Here is an 18336-nt window from a genome sequence, read left to right as displayed (position 1 = left end):
GCCTGGTCTATAGACTACTTAGAGAAATTCTATCTCGAAAAAGAAAGGAGGAGGAGGGAGGGAGGGAGGGAGAGATAGAGACAGAGACTATTAACTACCCAAGAAGTAGACGCTGAAGAGCTGCACCACCCAGCCTATCTGCTCTGAAAGCAGTGGCGGACCCTAGCCAAGGAGGGGGCGGGGTCAAAGCAGCTCAAAAGTAAACAAGCTGGAGACACTGGCAAGAGTGAGGGCTCAAACTGACCAAAGGACCGACTGCAGCAGCCACTAGCCTGCTAGCCTGCGGTGCTCAGAGCCGGGGTGGTTGTGGGGGACACATCTCCAGGCGACAAGGTCCTCATCCTGGTGGGAAGCCTTGCGAGGATCCCTGAAAATAGACACACCCTTAAAGCCCGCCCCTTCTCAGTTGCCAACACTCTACCCCACCCCCACCTTCCTGGTTAAACCAGGAAGTTTGTGACCTCCTCGTTCCTCCATTCCTCCGGTGGACTGCGCCTGACACCATGTGGGCTCTTATCCTCTGGTTCCTGAGTCGCCTCCCTGACAGCGGAGCCCGTGAGTTCTGTGGGGAAGGGGGTTTGTGTCTACTCCACCGGGCAAATTCAAGGCAGGAATGACCCCAACCCCGACCTCCTCGGACTATTTTGCAGAAGGGCTGCACTTGGGAAATGGAGGTGGGGAGATCTGGAGTTCAAGGCTACCAGATACTTGGCAAATTAGAGGCCACACTGGGTCCTAAATTGAAGCTCAGGCAGGGTGGTGGCAGCACACACTTGTAGTCCCAGCACTTGGGAGGCAGAGCCAGGAGATCTCTGTGAGTTCAAAGTCAGACTGATTTACAGAGCGAGTTCCGGGACAGACAGCCGAAGCAACACAGAGTTTCTATCTCAAAAACCAAAACCAGAGAGAGAGAGAGAGAGAGAGAGAGAGAGAGAGAGAGAGAGAGAGAGAGAATATCTGGGAGAGCAGTGCGAGCCCTGAACAGCTGAGCCACCATGCAGTTCTGAACTTCATGTTTACTTATAAAGTATGCATCGCCCACATTATAGCTAACATCTGTGCAGATGTGGAGGTCGGGCCCGCTTGGATCAGTTCTCTCCTTCCACCATCTGGGTGCTAGCCGGTGATGACAGGGTAGAAAGTGACCAAGTGGGTACCTGTGGCAGACCCTGCCGAGGTATGCCGCCAAGAGAACACGCCATATACAGCAGATTTATAAGGGGAAGAACATTCGAAAGTTGGGGCATGAGAGAGGAAGTCAGGCAGACAGACAGAGAGAGGACTATGCCGGATGCTTTAGTGAGGTGTTCACAAAAGGACATGTGCAGCTCCAATAGGGAACCACGCAGTAGCTGAAGTAGCTGAAGAGGTAAGGGTCCTAAGAGAGGAGAGAATGGAGGCTGGAAATGTAGCTCAGCTGGAAGAGTGTCTGTCCGGGTCCTGTGGTTGAGACCTCCCACCACAAGAATTAGAAACAGAAAGGTTGGGACAAAAAAGGGCTCCTGGGTGTGGCTCCAAGGGTGAGCCTTTCTCTCTCCAGGGAGCTCCAGCGGCTCCGGGTTCTAGAATGTTAGAGTTGGGGCAGCCTGGCTTCCCATCAGCGTTCTTCTCTACAGAAGAAGCTGAGTGGAGCCGAGAGCAGTGTCTCCCCTGTGACCCTGTGACCCATGACCCTGTAATCCCAGCATCGGGAGTCTGAGGTGGGACTGCTCAGAGCTCTAGGCTACCCGGGGCTGTAGGATAAGACTCTGCCCACCCAACACACACACACAAAACAACTATGGTATGTACACCTCAGGGTGTGGGTGGCTAGGAAACTGTTGGGGGAGGCTGCTTGTTCACTTCCCGGCCACCCAAACTCACGAAATAATCATACAGAAACTATATTATTTGCAATACTGTTTGGCCAATGGCTTACGCATATTTTAGCTAGCTTTTATATCCTAAACTAACCCATCTCCGTTAATCTGTTTATCACCACATGGCTGTGGCTTACCAGGTGAAGTTTCATCTGGTGCCTGTCTCTGGCACTGACTCCGCCTTCTTTCTCCCAGCATTCACTTTAGTCGTGTCCATGCTCCCCCCATCACAGGCCAAAACAGCTTCTTTATTCATTAACCAACACATATACACAAGGGAATCCCACATCAGGAAACCACCACTGTTCCAGACATCCTGCCTGAACGTGCATCACCAGATGACTGAATAAAGAAAATGCCGTTCAGATGCCCAGACTTTGATACAATACAACGAATCTTACTCAGTCATCTAGTGGACTCTCGTGCCATCTTTAAGCAAGATGAAATTACGGCATTGTGGGGAAGCAGATACAACTGGAATCAGGACACTAAGACACAAGCCTCAGAAAGACAAATACTATATATTTTCTCATATCTGAAAATCCAATTTAAAAAAATAAACATGAGATTATATACACCTGTGTGCAAGTGCCTTTCTATGAGGGGATTGCAAAACTAGACAGAAGGGGAGATTGTGACAGGGAAGGAAGGAGTCAAGGAGGCGGTGAGGCAGATCACACGGAAAAAACAAGCAGCAGAAACTGACTTAACTAGGAGAGAGAGCAAAGCGGGGCTGGAGAAGGAGCAGGCACGCAGGGCAGAGCGACGAGGGAGAAGTCTGGCGGCAGCGCTGCAGAGGCGGCTCACTGGTGAAGAGCACACACTGCTCTTGCAAAAGACAGGAGCTCAGTCCCCAGCACCCACATGGAGCAGCTCACAACCACCTGCAACTCCACTTCCAGGGGATCCGACACCCACTTCTGGCCTCTGTGGGTGCCTGTGCATCACCGACGTGATGTACCTGCACCGGCATCAGATCGCCCGGAACTAGAGTTCCAGATGGTCGTTAGCAGCCATGTGGGTGCTGGGAACTACATTTGGGTCCTCTGCAAAAGCAACAAGTGCCATCTCTCAGTTCCTAAAATAATCTTTACAAAAAGAAAAAGTGTTTTGGGATAAAGATCAGTGAGAGACCAACTCTCAAGTGCATAGGAGTCCAGAGTTCAATCCCCAGCACTTAGCAAACAAAATGAAGCCTGTACCCAAACATAATGGCCCATACGCACAGATACTAAGATGAAACCCATTACTCTGTAGTCTAAGTTTTTAATTTAAAACAAACATCTCTAATATGGGAAGAACCAACGGGGATGGGGGGAGATCCTGCATTTCCTGACACATACCACATGCAGACAGCACCCTGGGAGGCCAGAAGATGTCAGAACTCCTGGAGCTGGAGGTACAGATGGTTTGAGGGGCCATGTGGGCGCTGGGAATTGAGCTCAGGGCCTCTATAAGAGTGACCAATGCTCTTAACCACTGAGCCATCTCTCCAGCCCCTTACACTTCTTCATCAATTCTCAGAATTACGCTAGTGTACAGCGTGGAATTTGGTTCACCTGGCTGGTGGGGCCCACTCACGCCCTGACCCTCAATCACCACCTTACACCAAACCTTGACTCCCACCTCAGGATCACATTCTCTGCTGTACGCGTACTCTGCTGTGAGTAACCCGGGTCCAGGAATCCCTGCATTTTTTGCCACTGGCTTCGTAGATGGCCAGCCCTTCATCCACTATGACAGCATCCACATGAAGGCAGAGCCCTCTGCTGACTGGCTGAGGGAAAATCCAAGTTACTTTGCTGATGAGACTCAGGTCTTCACCAACCGGATGAAGATTTTCCAGCTGAGCCTGAAAAACATAGAGCAATACTACAACAGCTCGGGGGCCCAGAGCGGGCGAGCAGGTGTGTGCTTGGAGGGGTTGGCGGGACGCAATCTGTGTGACAGTCTCTGTCTGGGGTCACAGATATACAAGCTCACATGCAGTACTGAGCATTTGTTCTTAAAGTGCTTGCTTGCAGCATCCCTGGGAAAGCACTCATGGGGGGCGGGGGGGTCTTGTGACTGCAAGACAGGCAGCCTCAGTGACAGCTTACTTTGAAATTCATTAGAGAATTCTGTAGCTCTTATAAAAGCTTGTTTTCTTGCTGGTCAGTGGTTGGTTTGGCTGAGTTTGTTTTGTTTTTGTTGTTTGTTGGGTTTTTTGTTTTGTTTTTTTTTTGAGACAAGGACTCATGGAGTCCAAACTGGCCTCTAATTCACTACCTGAGGATGACCTGCCAGCACCTCCCGCTTGCGGGGCTCCAAGTGTGTACCCCCACCTCACCCGCCAGCCAGTGCTCACGGAGAAGCACTGAGCACGGTGCGTCCTTCCGTGCTCCTGTCCGCAGGAGGGGACGCCTGGACTCGGGGCTGCTAGCACAGGAGTCCTGCGGGCTGTGCTCTGGGTCCTCCCTCCCTAGCCAAGGCTCTGCTCTTTACCGTGACCTGAAGCAGTGCAGGCCTGGCCCCGACACAGCTGTCAGCACTGAAGGGATCAGTGGTCAGACGACATGATCTAGACCGCGAACGCCCATGGGCAGTGCTAGGGCAACAGGGGCCGTAATGGAGAGGGAAGCCCGGGGAGTCCTCTCTGGCCACTGACATGCTTGCCATGGGGCGGGGTCTAGGCCCCCACACCCTCCAGTTCACGTACGGCTGTGAGATGCGGGATGACAGAAGTTCCACAGGACACTGGCAGTACGGCTACGACGGCGGGGACTACCTGACCTTGGATCTAGACTCCATGCGGTACAGAGCGGCCACTTTCATCGCTGACTACACCATGCGGAAGTGGGAGAACAACGAGTACTGGCTGGAGAGAGAAAAGAGCTACCTGGAGAAGGAGTGCCTCCTGTGGCTCGACAAGTACTTGACCCTGGGAGGAGAGAACTTCAACCGCACTGGTAACCGCCCCCAAGCCCAGTCCTCCTCCACGTGGCCAGCGGGGTGAATCTCACTCTGTGGCTGGTGCAGAGCTCCCACGGCCCCTCCGGCACAGGGATGTAGATGGTCTATCTGGACCCCACGGCCCCTCTGGCACAGGGATGTAGATGGTCTATCTGGACCCCACGGCCCCTCCGGCACAGGGATGTAGATGGTCTATCTGGACCCCACGGCCCCTCCGGCAGGGATGTAGGTGGTCTATCTGGACCCCACGGCCCCTCCGGCACAGGGATGTAAGTGATCTATCTGGACCCCCCCACGGCCCCTCTGGCACAGGGATGTAGGTGGTCTATCTGGACCCCCCCACGGCCCCTCCGGCACAGGGATGTAGGTGGTCTATCTGGACCCCCCCACGGCCCCTCCGGCACAGGGATGTAGGTGGTCTATCTGGACCCCCCCACGGCCCCAGCACAGGGATGTAAGTGATCTATCTGGACCCCACGCCCCTCTGGCACAGGGATGTAGGTGGTCTATCTGGACCCCCCCACGGCCCCTCTGGCACAGGGATGTAGGTGATCTATCTGGACCCCCCACGGCCCCTCCGGCACAGGGATGTAGGTGGTCTATCTGGACCCCCCACGGCACCTCTGGCACAGGGATATGAATCTCCTGGAATGTGGTCACCTCTCACCACATCTCTGAGGTCTCCACTCTCTAAACGTATTCCAAAGATACTTGCGGACGTCTCCCACTTCTGCCTCTCCCACTGGAGACATGAAACTGTGCCCACCACCGTCTACCTATCTGTTTACTGCAGACCCTCCCCAGATAAGAGTAACCCGCCATCCCAAACCTGAAGGAGACATCACCCTGAGGTGCTGGGCCCTGGGCTTCTACCCAGCTGAGATCTCCCTGACCTGGCAGCTGGATGGGGAGGATCTGATCCAGGAAATGGAGTTTGTAGAGACCAGGCCTGCAGGGGACAGAACCTTCCAGAAGTGGGCAGCTGTGGTGGTGCCTTCTGGGGAGGAGCAGAAATACACATGCCATGTGCAGCATGAGGGGCTGCCTGAGCCCCTGATCCGGAGATGGGGTAAGGAGGGAATGGGGGCACAGAGCCTATTGCCAGGGAGAGCAAAAGCCCCCTGGAGACGCTGAGCAGGACGAGGCCCTTCATCTTTCTTTTCCCTTTTCAGAGCCCCTTCGGCCCACCACCACAGTGCCCTGGAGTGCCCCCGTGTTCATCTTTGTTTTCATGACACTTGCTGTCACCTGCTGCACACTGAAGGTAGGAAAAGGAGGTGTGGGTGTCTATGTTGGAAGGAGTGCCAAGAGTCAAATTGTAACTCCTGCCACGGGCCCAATATGCTCACACTCTATGCTATAGCAAAGGCTGGGAGGGTCCTGGCTGAAGGCTGATAGGTAAGACTGCAACCATGACACTGGCAAAGGTGCCAGCACCAAGGACAGCTGTTGCCATGGCCTTCTCGGGATTCCAGGATCACAAAGAGTCCCAAAGTACGTGGGAAGTGAGCCTGCTTCTCATGGGATGAAATGTATCAGGCTCTCCCCCTCAAATGCCTGCATTTCTTAGAGGATATTACACAGAAAGCAGCCAGGCCCCCAAGTGAATCAGTGAATCTGAGAGAAGCACGGGATATGCATGTATGTGCATCGGTTTACATAAGCGTGTATATGCATCTGTTTCCATAAGCGTGAATTGCATACACGTTTTGCTCTCGGATATCCTCACAGTTAACTTCACGCTGGCTGTTCCTACAGGTCAGAAGCAAGGGTTTGTCTGCTATCTTCTTTAGGAAGAAAGGCACTTGGGGTGGAGGCTGAAGGAAACTAGTCCTCCATGCCACAAGCTGAGACTTGGCCCACCATTTATAGGACTCTTCCCTTAATGTATACTTTGCCACAAGTACAGCTTAATTTCTATAGTACTTTGAGTTAAAATGGCATCATACACTCATAGGGCCTGGCATTATTGAGAGGTGTGACCTTGTTGGATTAAGTGTGGCTTTGTTGGAGGCAGAGGCAACCACTCTCTTGGATTCCTTCTTCCCAAATCTCTTTCTCTAAACAGTTTTTGAAGAAGATCTACATTTGCCCTTTGAGGTACAGAACAGAAGAACCTTATTGAGATGTTCCCTTAGAGATGTGAACAAGACTAGACAGAAAAAGCAACAACTTTTCTCCGGAGCTGGAGAAGATGGCTACATTTCTGCAAGAAGTAACATCTTGGGCCACAGAAGCCGACAGCTCTGCTAGGACGTTCCCTTAGGGGAACAGAGCAGAGCTCAGCTGCAGGGGCTGCTGGAGAGGAGACGGACTGCTATATCCTGTGGGGAGACCATCTCCCACTGCACCCCAGCTTCAGGTCGCTGGCTTCCCAGCAAGTTAGGACACCTTTCCCTCCAGGGCTGAGAGTTGCTGGAGAGAGGGCCTGCTTGTTTGTCCTGGCCGCCTGGCTAGCCTAGCCTCAAAATAACCACACAGAAATTGTATTAATTAAATCACTGCTTGGCCCATTATTTCTAGCCTCTTATTGGCTAACTTTCACATCTTGATTTAACACATTCCTATTAACCTGTATACTGCCACGTGGCAGTGGCTTACCGGGAAAGATTCGGCATGTCTGTCTCTGGCGGCTCCCTCCTCCTCCTCCTCCTCCTCCGCCTGTCTTCCTCCCAGCATTCAGTTCTGTCTTATCAACTAGGCCAAGGCAGTTTCTTTATTCATTAACCAGGGAAAGCAACACACAAACAGAAGGCCCTCCTACACCAGCTGAGCTGTCCTGCTGAGGCTCTAGGTTCAGACTATCTTTGCAGCCCCGCAGCTGTAACACTCACACTCCCTTACAAGAGCTCTCAGCTTGAGCTGGAGTGGTGGCTCAGAGGTTAAGAGCACTGACTGCCCTTCCAAAGGTCCTGAGTTCAATTCCCAGCAACCACACGGTGGATCACTGTAGGCCCATATTTCTATATGGTGTGGCAGCCAGGCTCTAAAGCCATAGTCAGTACTGAGGGGGTCACGTAGACCTGCAGACAGGCTGTCGCAACCTAACAAAGGTCAGGATGTTGTTGCTCCTTTCTTTGTAATTTGGAGGATGCCTGATAGAGATGCTGATTCAAGCCTACCTGAAGCTAGCATAAACAGCAGACAGGTAGTTGTGGACCTGACTGAAAGCCATTCACCTGGGAGACAGAATGCTAATGTATTTTCCCCTCAGTTAAGTTTTGGTATAAAGACTGTTTGGAGAATAAATGAGAAAATTCTTCAGATGTGAACTCAGGATTTCATGAGGGACCACTGATAATGTCCCTCCTGATAAAACCATGTGAGTTGTGTCTTTATTCCCGTGCCTCCATACCGGTCCAAAGAGATAGTTTATGTTGGGGTCTGGTCAAGAGAAAACAATCTAGAGTCTGGGCTAGCACCAGATCCAGACAGCTCACAACCATCTGTAATGAGACCTGGGGCCCCCTTCTTGCATACAGGTATACATGCAGACAGAACACTGCATAATAAATAAATAAACAAACTCTCAGCTCCTTCCCCAGCATCATGTCTGCCTGCACACAGCCATGCTTCTTGTCATTGTTGTAGGGTATTATTTTAACTGTGTAAACACGTGTCAAATACATTTGCTTATGCTGCATTTGCTTAACAGATGTGTGTTTAACTATGTGAAGATGGGCTGCATTTGCTTAACAGATGTGTGTTTAACTATGTGAAGATGGGCTGCATTTGTCTAATAATGTACGGATGTGTGTTTAACTATGTGAAGATGGGCTGCATTTGTCTAACAATGTACGGATGTGTGTTTAACTATATAAAGATATGTTGCATTTGTTTCCCCTCACCTGCCTAAGGCACCTGATAAAAAGGTGGACAGCCAATAGCTAGACAGGAGAAAGGATAGGAGGGCTGGCAGACAGAATAAATAGGAAGAGGAATCTAGGCTCCAGAAGAAGAGAGGACAGAACAAGGGAGATGTTGTCCGGGCAAAAAGCCAGACAGACACCAGCTGGGCAGACATAAGCAGCAGTGAGATACATGGAAGGAAAAGACGCAGCAGGCACAGACCACCATGCACAGCTGAGAACACTGCATTTCAATAAGAACTAAGACAGACTCTTAGGACCCTGACAGTGAGTGAGCTACTGGTATAGGAGGGTCTTCTTACTATGTGCTGCTTTCATTGGTTAAATAAAGAAGCTGCCATGACCTTTTGATAGGGCAAAACTTAGATAGGCGGGGAGACAGAACTGAATCCTGGGAGGAAGAAGGAAGAGGCAGAGAGAGCTGCCACAGAGCCAGCCGCCAGGTCAGGCATGCTGAATCTTTCCCGGTAAGCCACCACATCGTGGTAAAATATAGATTAATAGAAATGGGTTAATCAAGATACGAGAGTTAGCCAATAAGAGGCTAGAGCTAATGAGTCAGGCAGCAATTTAATTAATACAGATCTCCGTGTGATTATTTCGGGCATAAGCTAGCCAGGTGGCCGGGAGCCGGGTGGGATGTGGCCTGCTCCTCATTACTACAAACTACCTTGTAAAAGCAAGAAGAGAAAATATACCAAGATCCCAAAATATGTCTGTGCATCCTGTAAGAGATGTAAAGGCCCTGAAGAACCGGGGAAACAGCCAGCAGCTCCTTTTCCACAGAGGCCCGAGGGAAGGAGAAAGTGTGTGCCTGGAAGTGAGGGCTGAACCCGGAGCGTTTACTTACACGTTTCACACGTTCACAGCTCACATACAATGGAAGATTGAACCTTAAACCGAATATTGGCTCATGATAATTACACTTGGGAATTCTAGAAGCAGATCAAGGTTTTTTTTTTAATTTTATGATGTATTTATCTTTTATTTTATGTGCATTGGCGTGAAAGTGTCAGATCCCCTGGAACTGGATTTTCAGACAGTTGTGAGCTGCCATGTGGGTGCTGGGAATTGAACCTGGGTCCTCTGGAAGAGCAGTCAGTGCTCTTAACCGCTGAGCCATTTCTCCAGCCCTGCAGATAAAGTTTTTAGGCACAAAAGAAGATACACACAACCAGGTGGAGGTGGCATGTGCCTTTAATCGCAGCACTCAGGAGGCAGAGACAGGCCGACCTCTGTGAGTTTGAAGCCAGCCTGGTCTACAGAACTTCAGGACAACCAGGGCTACACACAGAGAAAACACACACACACACACACAAAAAAAGGCATTTTTACATACTAACAAGGTAGAAATATACAGTTTTTGACCACTGCGCCATCTTTTCAAGCCCTAAAATTGTACTTTTTCTTTAAAGGGCCCCATACCATGCAGTACAAAAGTGGCTCTAACCATGCCTGCTGCCCTCGTCAGTTCCAGAGGTCAGAGTGTCCGCCTGGCTTGTCTGACCATTTCCCCCGCCCCTAACAGCTCTGGTCTCGCTCACTGGGCTTTGATGCTAACAGGCACTGTTGGGGGCGTTATTTTCAGGTGTTGCTTTTGTTTATGCTGCATCTGTTTAACTCTGTGGAGCTGTGTTACTGTGCCTGTCTCAAACACCTGATGGTTATAATAAAGATCTGAACAACCGATAGCAAGGCAGGAGCAAAGATAGGTGGGGCTGGCAGGCAAAGACAAACAGGAGAAAACTGAGAGAAGAAAGCAGGAAGAGAACAAAGAGATGAGGCCATCGGGCCCAGCCACCCAGCTACACAGCAAGCCACAGAGAAAGAAGTAAAGAAAAGTATACAGAAATAAAGAAAGATAAAAGCCCAGAAGCAAAAGGTAGTCAGGATAATTTAAGATAAGACAAGCTGGCAAGAAACAAGCCAGGCTAAGGCTGGGCATTCATAACAAAGAATAAGCCTCTGTGTGATTTATTTGGGAGTTGGGTGGCGAGCCCCTCAAAATGCCAAAAGAGTAAAACTTTCCACAACAAGGCACCATGAGCTCTGGATTTCATCACGTGTCCTGGCAGCCAAAAGAAACATCCTGGGACTGACTCTCCTAAGTCACTGAGCTAGTGGCTCCAACACTCCTTGGCTCGAGACCCTGCCTCTACCAAAGCCAACAGCTTAGCATGCTCTCTCTCTCCTACTCCTGCCTTTTCCGGGTCCTTGTTGGTTGATACAGGATACCCGTCCCCTTCACACCCAGAATTCCATCTGCAAATCCCAGTTGCCATGAAAAGTAATATGTGCTGGCCCATTTTATGTTAACTTGATACAGGCTGGAGTCATCTGGGTACCACACTGTGCCTATGAAACAGCGTCGGGGACTTTGCTGCTACCTCTGAACCTCTTAGTCACAGACGGGGAATGAGTAACGGCCTTTGTGGCTTTGAGGTGAGGATGGGCTTATCACACTGGTGCACACGGTGCTGAGCAGAGCCCACTTGTGAAGACCTGACATTTCAATAAGCTATGCTCCCCTTCCCACTTGTGAAGACCTGACATTTCAATAAGCTATGCTGCCCTTCCCACTTGTGAAGAACTGACATATCAATAAGCTAGGCTGCCCTTCCCACTTGTGAAGACCTGACATTTCAATAAGCTATGCTGCCCTTCCCACTTGTGAAGAACTGACATATCTATAAGCTATGCTGCCCTTCAAAGAGGTTTCAGGAAGCAACGCCCTGCAGTGTGGAATTCCCCCTGCTAGAGGTCACAGGAAATAGGAAGTCATGGAAAGTGAGTCTTGATAAAGGGAGGATGTGAGACAAGCTCTTCTTCCTGACTTCCCCTGGTAATGGACTATTACGTCAGAAGTGTATGGGAAGCAAACCCTTTCCTCCCAAGATGCTTTTGGTGACGGTACTCTCACAGCAAGGGAAAGCTACCGAGGACATCAGCTTCACTTCTAGTCAGTGTAGCCCCGGAAGTTCTAGCCTGAACTAAGTGAAATAACATTTAAAAACGAGATGTCTGGCATGCAAATGAAACTGAGGATTCCAGCATCAGGTTCAGTCCCTAGCAGCAGCACCAAAGACCCTAACAGAGAACTCCCAGCTCCTGACAGCCAAACCTGTTACAAAAAGCTGTGCACAGACCGTAACCCCAGTGCTGGGGTGAGGGTGGGAGGCAAAAAGAGGTGGCTATCAGGAAGGAAGCACGTGCACATACGCACGCACACACACACACGTAATAATACACTCAGACATGGGGCTGGAGAGACGGCTCAGAGGTTAAGAGCATTGCCTGCTCTTCCAAAGGTCCTGAGTTCAATTCCCAGCAACCACATGGTGGCTCACAACCATCTGGTGCCCTCTTCTGGCCTGCAGGCAAAACACACAGACTGAATATTGTATACATAATAAATAAAATAAAATAAAATAAAATATTTGAAGAAAAAAAAGAAAAAGAAATACACTCAGACACATGCACCTGCAGGGGGAAGCATGTGCATACACGCACACACAGACACATGTAATAATACACTCAGACACATGCACCTGGGGGGAAGCACGTGTGCACACACAGACACACGTAATATTACACTCAGACATACATGACTGCTCAGACCAGCCAGCAGTCTGCAAAGCCAGGGATTTACACATGAAAGATAGAGCTGAACCCTGACACTGTGTTTTTATTTCTTCTGGTTTTTGAGACAGAGTCTCTTGTAGCCCTATGCTGGAGCTCGCTATGTAGACCAGACTGGCGTCGAACTCAGAGTGCAAATCTACCTCTGCCTCCTGAGTGCTGGGACTAAAGACAAGTGTCACAATGCTTGAGTATGCTGTATTCTTACAACCTAATTCAAAATGGATCAAAGACCTAGAAAAGTAAAACTATAAAGCCATAGGCAGATCTCTGTGAGTTCAAAGCCGACCTGGCCTACATAGTGAGTTCCAAGACAGCCAGGATTGTCACACAGAAGAACCCTGTCTTGACAGACAGACAGACAGACAGACAAACAGACAAATGAAATAAGACTATGAAGTCTTTAGAAGAAAACATGGAAGGAAAGATACGGTAACCTGTGTGGTAGTGACCCAGAGTGGCCATAATAAATACCAATTATCAGCTTGATTGGATCAAGAAACAACTGGGGCCCAGATATGGGCTCCATTAAGAGCAATGCTACTCTTGCAAAAGACCTGAGTTCAGTTCCCAGCACTCATGAAGGGCAGTTCACAAAGGCCTGCAATTCTGGTCCCAGAGAATCTAATGCATCTTCTGGCCTCCACAGGCACTGCAGGTAAGGTACATGGCGCGCGCGCATGAACACACAGACAGGCAAACACTAAAGACAGTCATTTTCAAAAAAGAAACATGTGGGTGTTAATGCTATTATTACTCAGTCTTAACAATAAATGGGAGAAGTCAGGCAGGCTGGCACACATCTGCAACTCGGGAGGTTCACACAGGGCTGTCAGATGCTGGTGGGAGGCAGAAACGAGTGGTTTCTGTTTAATGGGTACAGACGGTGGGAATGGTCACACAGGGACATGGTGGACTTACTGCCACTGACATGTGTACTAAAGTCATTAATCTGAAGAAATGTGTTTATTATCTAAAGTACTAAGATAGCGAGCGAACGTCGATCATTGTTTTACTTTGTACAGATGATACATCTACTAGGAATTTGACACAGGTGCCAGGTGCACACGTGAAGGCAGATGACAACTTGTCCACAGTGTGGGCCCACGAGACTGAATTTATATCATCAAGACTGGTGATGCGTCCCTTTGCCCACTAAATGATTTCTCCAGCCCTTGTTCCCCAGTGGAGACCCTGCACAATATAGTTTACAATATAGCTATTTAGGGAATTAATTAGTATCAAAAGAGAAAAGGAAAAACATCAGGAGCAGAGATGTGACTCTCCTCACAGGTGTTTGGGGCCCCCCATGCCACTCACGATGCCAATCACGGTGTCCTGGTGTCCACCCATGCTGCCTCTGCACCTGCCGGGGATCCTGACACGGTGACGCAGACTTTGAGTCCTGTACAACCCAAGTAGCTCGCTCTCTCCTCTCCCCCCACTCTGCTGAAGTTTCCCACTACTAACAGTACCAGGCAAAGGATACTGTGACTATGGTGACACTTCAGTGAACTTTGTGGGTTAAGTCAGGAATTCCCGAGTGGCTCAGTCACTGTTCTACTGCTGCGAAGACACCACGACCAAGGCAACTCGTAAAAAAAGAAAACACCCTTCACTGGGGGCTTGCTTACAGTTTCGGGGTGAGAGGCCATCATCCCGCGATGTGTGTGCGGGCAGGCATGGTGCTGAAGAGTAGCTGAGAGTTTATCACTATCCACAGGCAGGATGGGGAGAGAGACTGTGCCTGAGCCTGGCATGGACTTTTGAAACCCTAAAGCCTAGGGACACACATTCTCCAAGGCCACACCTCCCAACAGTCCACCAAGCCTTCAGCTGCGCAGCTGAAACCATGGGCCATTCTTTCTCAAACCACCACAGAGTGATGTAGCCAAATGAGTAGATTACAGGTCGGAAAATACCGATGAGTGTGTCCATTACTTTTCTAAGTACTGACACAAAGCACCTCAGAAAAACAAGGAAAGGTTAAAAAAAAAATCCACTGCGGAAGAAGTGTTCCTCCTGGCTCACCCTCTGAGAAGGTGCAGCCCATCACAGCAGGGAAGGCAAAGCAGCAGTCACATTATGGTATCATCGTCAATCAGGAAGCAGAGAGTGAAGAGAGCTCCTGTAACCCAAGCCCAAGGGAGTCGGCTAATCCAGCAAGCCTGGCTGGCCCGGATGCCCCAGCAGCCTCAAGCCTCTGCCGCCCCAGCACTGGGATTACATGCGGCCTCCATGCCATGGTTTTCACATGGGATCTGGGAATCTGAAATCAGATCCTCATGATTACAGAAAAAGCATTTTTACTGACTGAACTATCTGCTCTGCTTGGCCCCAAATTTGCTCATTTATGTGATGAAAAAACTGCAGGGGCGGGGCTGGAAAGATGGTTCAGAGGTTAAGAGCACCAGCTGCTCTTCCAGAGGTCCTGAGTTCAATTCCCAGCAACTACATGGTGGCTCATAACCATCTATAATGAGATCTGGTGCCTTCTTCTAGCCTGCAGGTGTACACAATAAGTAAATAAATCTTAAAGAAAAACGAAACTGCAGAGACTGAACATGATCTGCAAAGAGATAATAGAGACAAAGAATCCCCCCAGGACAGAGAAGAGCAAAGTGGGGTGAGACAGCCGAGGTTCTGAGTGTTTGCTGCTAGTCGACTGGGTAGGTGTGGGGGTGCAGCCCTATAAACACAGCTCCCTGAGGGCTGGGCAGGAAGACGGTGGTTATAACCCTGGGTAGGTGTGGGGGTGCAGCCCTATAAACACAGTTCCCTGAGGGCTGGGCAGGAAGACGGTGGTTATAACCCTAAGTTATAAGGTGAATGAGTGATAATTCTGGTAGAAATAACCATTTAAGACAGCAAGTGACACAATACAGGCATTAATCCTTGAAGACGAATTCAAAGAAAGATAAAATCAAAGCTGTGAAAGACTGGTTGCTCCTCTCCAGAATTCTGGCCAGATTCACCCTTCACCCCCAGCAGGCTGGGGAGTGACAGGGCCTGCCGCGCCTTCCTGAGGACAGGGCTGTGCTCTGGGGCGCCCGCCTGGCCTCTGCTTCTGCCCCTGCCGGAGGCTGCCCTCTAGTGGACATTTTGCTAACTCAAGACTATCTTCTTGCACTTTTTCCTTTTTCTTTTTTGGCGTTTAAGACAGGTTTCTCTGCACAGCATTGGCTGTCCTGGAGCTCACTCTGTAGGCCAGGTTGGCCTCAAACTCAGAGATCCACCGCTGAGGGCTGGGATTTCAAACCTTACAGTCTCAATCTTTAAAAGTCCCTTGAGCACCCTGACAACAGAACTGTGGGTAAATCGGGACACCTCAGCATGCAACCGTCTCTTCTATTTGGAGGGGACAGGTAGATACATTGCCCAAGCTCTGTCCCTGGGGGAGATTTTCCTTCCCCGACCTCAGAGCTGCAGCTTTAACACCACTGTCTTTGCACCACAGACAAACACGGGGTGATTTAGTTCATCGGCTCATCAGGCAGTGTTCAGCCATATCTAAAACGGGCACACTGTTGAACTCAACCGGGCCAGGTCTACTTGGTTCTCAGTACCCTTGGCCGCGGGTCCCCTGCAGGCTTCCCAGGCTCTCATTATTCAAGCTACAGCTGACTCCAGTCACCTTGTTGACGAGGCATTTCACTCGCATTTTAATAACTAGAGCCTGCCTGAGGATCAGAGAGTAAAACAAACAACTCCACTGGCCAGCCTTACAGACCAGGCAGCAACGGCACACACCTTTAATCCCAGAAGCCACACTAGCATGCCATAGAAACCAGGGGGTAGTGGTACATGCCCTGAATGCCAGAACTAGAGGATTATAAAATGGGAGAAGACAGTTCTCAGTCACAATTTCATCCTGAGGTTTCCTGGAGGCAGGATCACCATTTTCGGATCAATGTTGAGGTTAAGAGCCAGTGGTTGGCTGCTTTGCTTTTCTTGTCTTCAGGTTGAACCCCAATATCTGTCTCTGAAGTTTTGTTGTTTTTTTTTTGTTTGTTTGTTTGTTTTTCAAGACAGGGCTTTTCTATAGCTTTGGTGCCTGTCCTGGAACTCGCTCTTGTAGACCAGGCTTGGCCTCAAACTCACAGAGATCCGCCTGCCTCTGCCTCCCAAGGGCTGGGATTAAAGGAGTGTGCCACCACCGCCTGGCCTGTCTCTGAGTTTTTATTAATAGTGGTTCACCCTGGCACCGTGGCACAGGGCATTGCCTGCACCCCAGACTCACTGTGACTCCACCTCCTGGGGTTCCAATGTCAAGAACAGTGTACAGCGAACGCTGCTGGGTGGCACCAGACTGTTTGGATTTGTTAACCTGCACCACAGGCTGGACTTGCTGGCACCCCCCAGTGGTACAAAATTAGTGGGGTGCCATCACTCAACCCCATCAGCAACTGCAGTGGCAAAACCAACACCATAAACCATAAGAAAACGCAGGACGGTGTGGACCCCACTCTCTCCCAGCTCTTGGGAAGCCAGGTGGGAAGTGTCATGAGGAGGAACGACCAAGATGTTCGATGCAACGACCGTTTTATCAGGGCATCCAACCAGAAAACACTCTGGGCTGCTGTAACTATACACCCGTGCACGCCAGGGCCTGGGTCCTATCACCACATGGGAGGGGACAAAAACACAAGAACTTTGACCCTAAAAGTGGATGGCCTCACCTAGAGGTGACAGATGTCGTGGGAGGGGGGCTGGTCCCTCTCTCTCCAACCAGAGAACACAGGGGACATGGAACAGGGAAGGGGTGGAGAACGGTGAGCAAATTCCTGCCACTCTTTACTGTAGCCGTCTCCTTCCAAGGCTCATTATCAGCCTAGCAGCAAAAAGAAGTGTGGGGATGGACCTGGCACAGTTAACGCCTATAAACACCTGTAAAGCAAGATGTTCCCTGAAAGGAGAGGGAGGGAGCAGCGTGCCAGGTTCTCCATCGGTCTCCTTAGCAGAGCAGCACAAGGCATAGTTAACAGGCACTCCAACACCAGCACTGCTAGGTAAGAACCCAGGTCTAGCTCGTAGCTGTGTCTGCCCAGGGGCCATAAAAGGTGAAGGGAGCCTGGTGGTGGTGCACGCACAACCTTAATCCCGGCTCTTGGGAGGCAGAGACAGGTGGATCTCTGTGAGCTTTGAGGCCATCCTGGTCCACAGAGCCAGTTCCAGGGCAGCCAAGGCTACAAACAGAAACCGTGCCTCAAAACACACAAAAAAAGTAAAAACAAATTTCTTCACATTGCATTTTTAAAATGTCCCTCCCTTTCCTATTTTTACACAGTTAAATAGGTTGAATTAGGATCTTTTCACAATGCATAGAATGTATTTTTGTTCATATCCACCCCGCCATGCCCCATGCCAACTGATCACCTCTCTCTTCTCATTTTTTTTTTTTCTTTCGTCTTCTTTTTTATTTTTTCTCTTGAGACAGGGTTTCTCTGTGTAACAGTCCTGGCTGTCCTGAAACTCACTTTGTAGACCAGGCTGGCTTCGAACTCACAGAGATACACCTGCTCTGCCTCCCAAGTGCTGGGATTAAAAAGTTGGTTTTTGTTTTGTTTTGGTTTTTTGGTTTGTTTTGTGGTTTTTTGTTTGTTTATTTGTTGTTGTTTTTGAGACAGGGTCTTACTATGTAGCCCTGGCTGGTAAGGAACTCGTAGCCTCAACACAGCGATCCGCAGGCGCCCTCCATCTCCGCTCTGAGCAAGTTTCACACAGTCTAAAGCAGCTAGAGGGGCCGGCCGAGTGGTCCCGGCAGTCGGCCCGCCCCTTCCTTCTCTCAGCTGGGTTTTCAAACACAAGCCACCGCACTCCGCTACCTCACGTGATTTCTACCATCGGCTTCCCAAGCGCTGAGCTACGAGGCAAGCCCTTCACCGACCGAGCAGCCCCCGCCGCCCGAGACAGTGTACTCTAAAACGCCTTGTTACATACTTCAAAGACGTGCAAGTCTGACAATTAGACCTAAATAAGGGAAGCTGGGGAAAATGAAAACCTGGGCCGGGAAAACA

General features: G+C 50.0%; 1 protein-coding gene and 1 long non-coding RNA gene across 3 annotated transcripts in view; one reads left to right on the top strand and one right to left on the bottom strand.

Moving 5' to 3' along the window:
* The window catches only part of LOC125404716 (uncharacterized), a 32989-nt gene that overhangs the window by 14420 nt on the left and 233 nt on the right, over positions 1-18336 (bottom strand). The gene's annotated exons all lie outside the window — the stretch shown is intronic.
* Positions 401-8083, top strand: LOC125404704 (class I histocompatibility antigen, Non-RT1.A alpha-1 chain-like). Of its 2 annotated transcripts, XM_048440819.3 has the most exons (6): positions 401-555; positions 3491-3766; positions 4532-4807; positions 5605-5880; positions 5984-6075; positions 6880-8083. In XM_048440819.3, the coding sequence occupies exons 1-6, from the start codon at positions 504-506 to the stop codon at positions 6934-6936; spliced, it is 1029 nt and encodes a 342-aa protein (XP_048296776.3). In that variant the 5' UTR covers positions 401-503; the 3' UTR covers positions 6937-8083. The 2 variants fall into 2 exon arrangements, with proteins under 2 accessions (XP_048296776.3, XP_085536154.2); XM_085680028.2 differs by lacking the exon at positions 5605-5880.

The sequence above is a fragment of the Myodes glareolus genome, chromosome 18 (genome assembly GCF_982192425.1).
Source record: "Myodes glareolus chromosome 18, mMyoGla1.1, whole genome shotgun sequence".
NCBI lineage: Eukaryota > Metazoa > Chordata > Mammalia > Rodentia > Cricetidae > Myodes > Myodes glareolus.
This window is presented reverse-complemented; position numbering and strand designations above follow the sequence as displayed.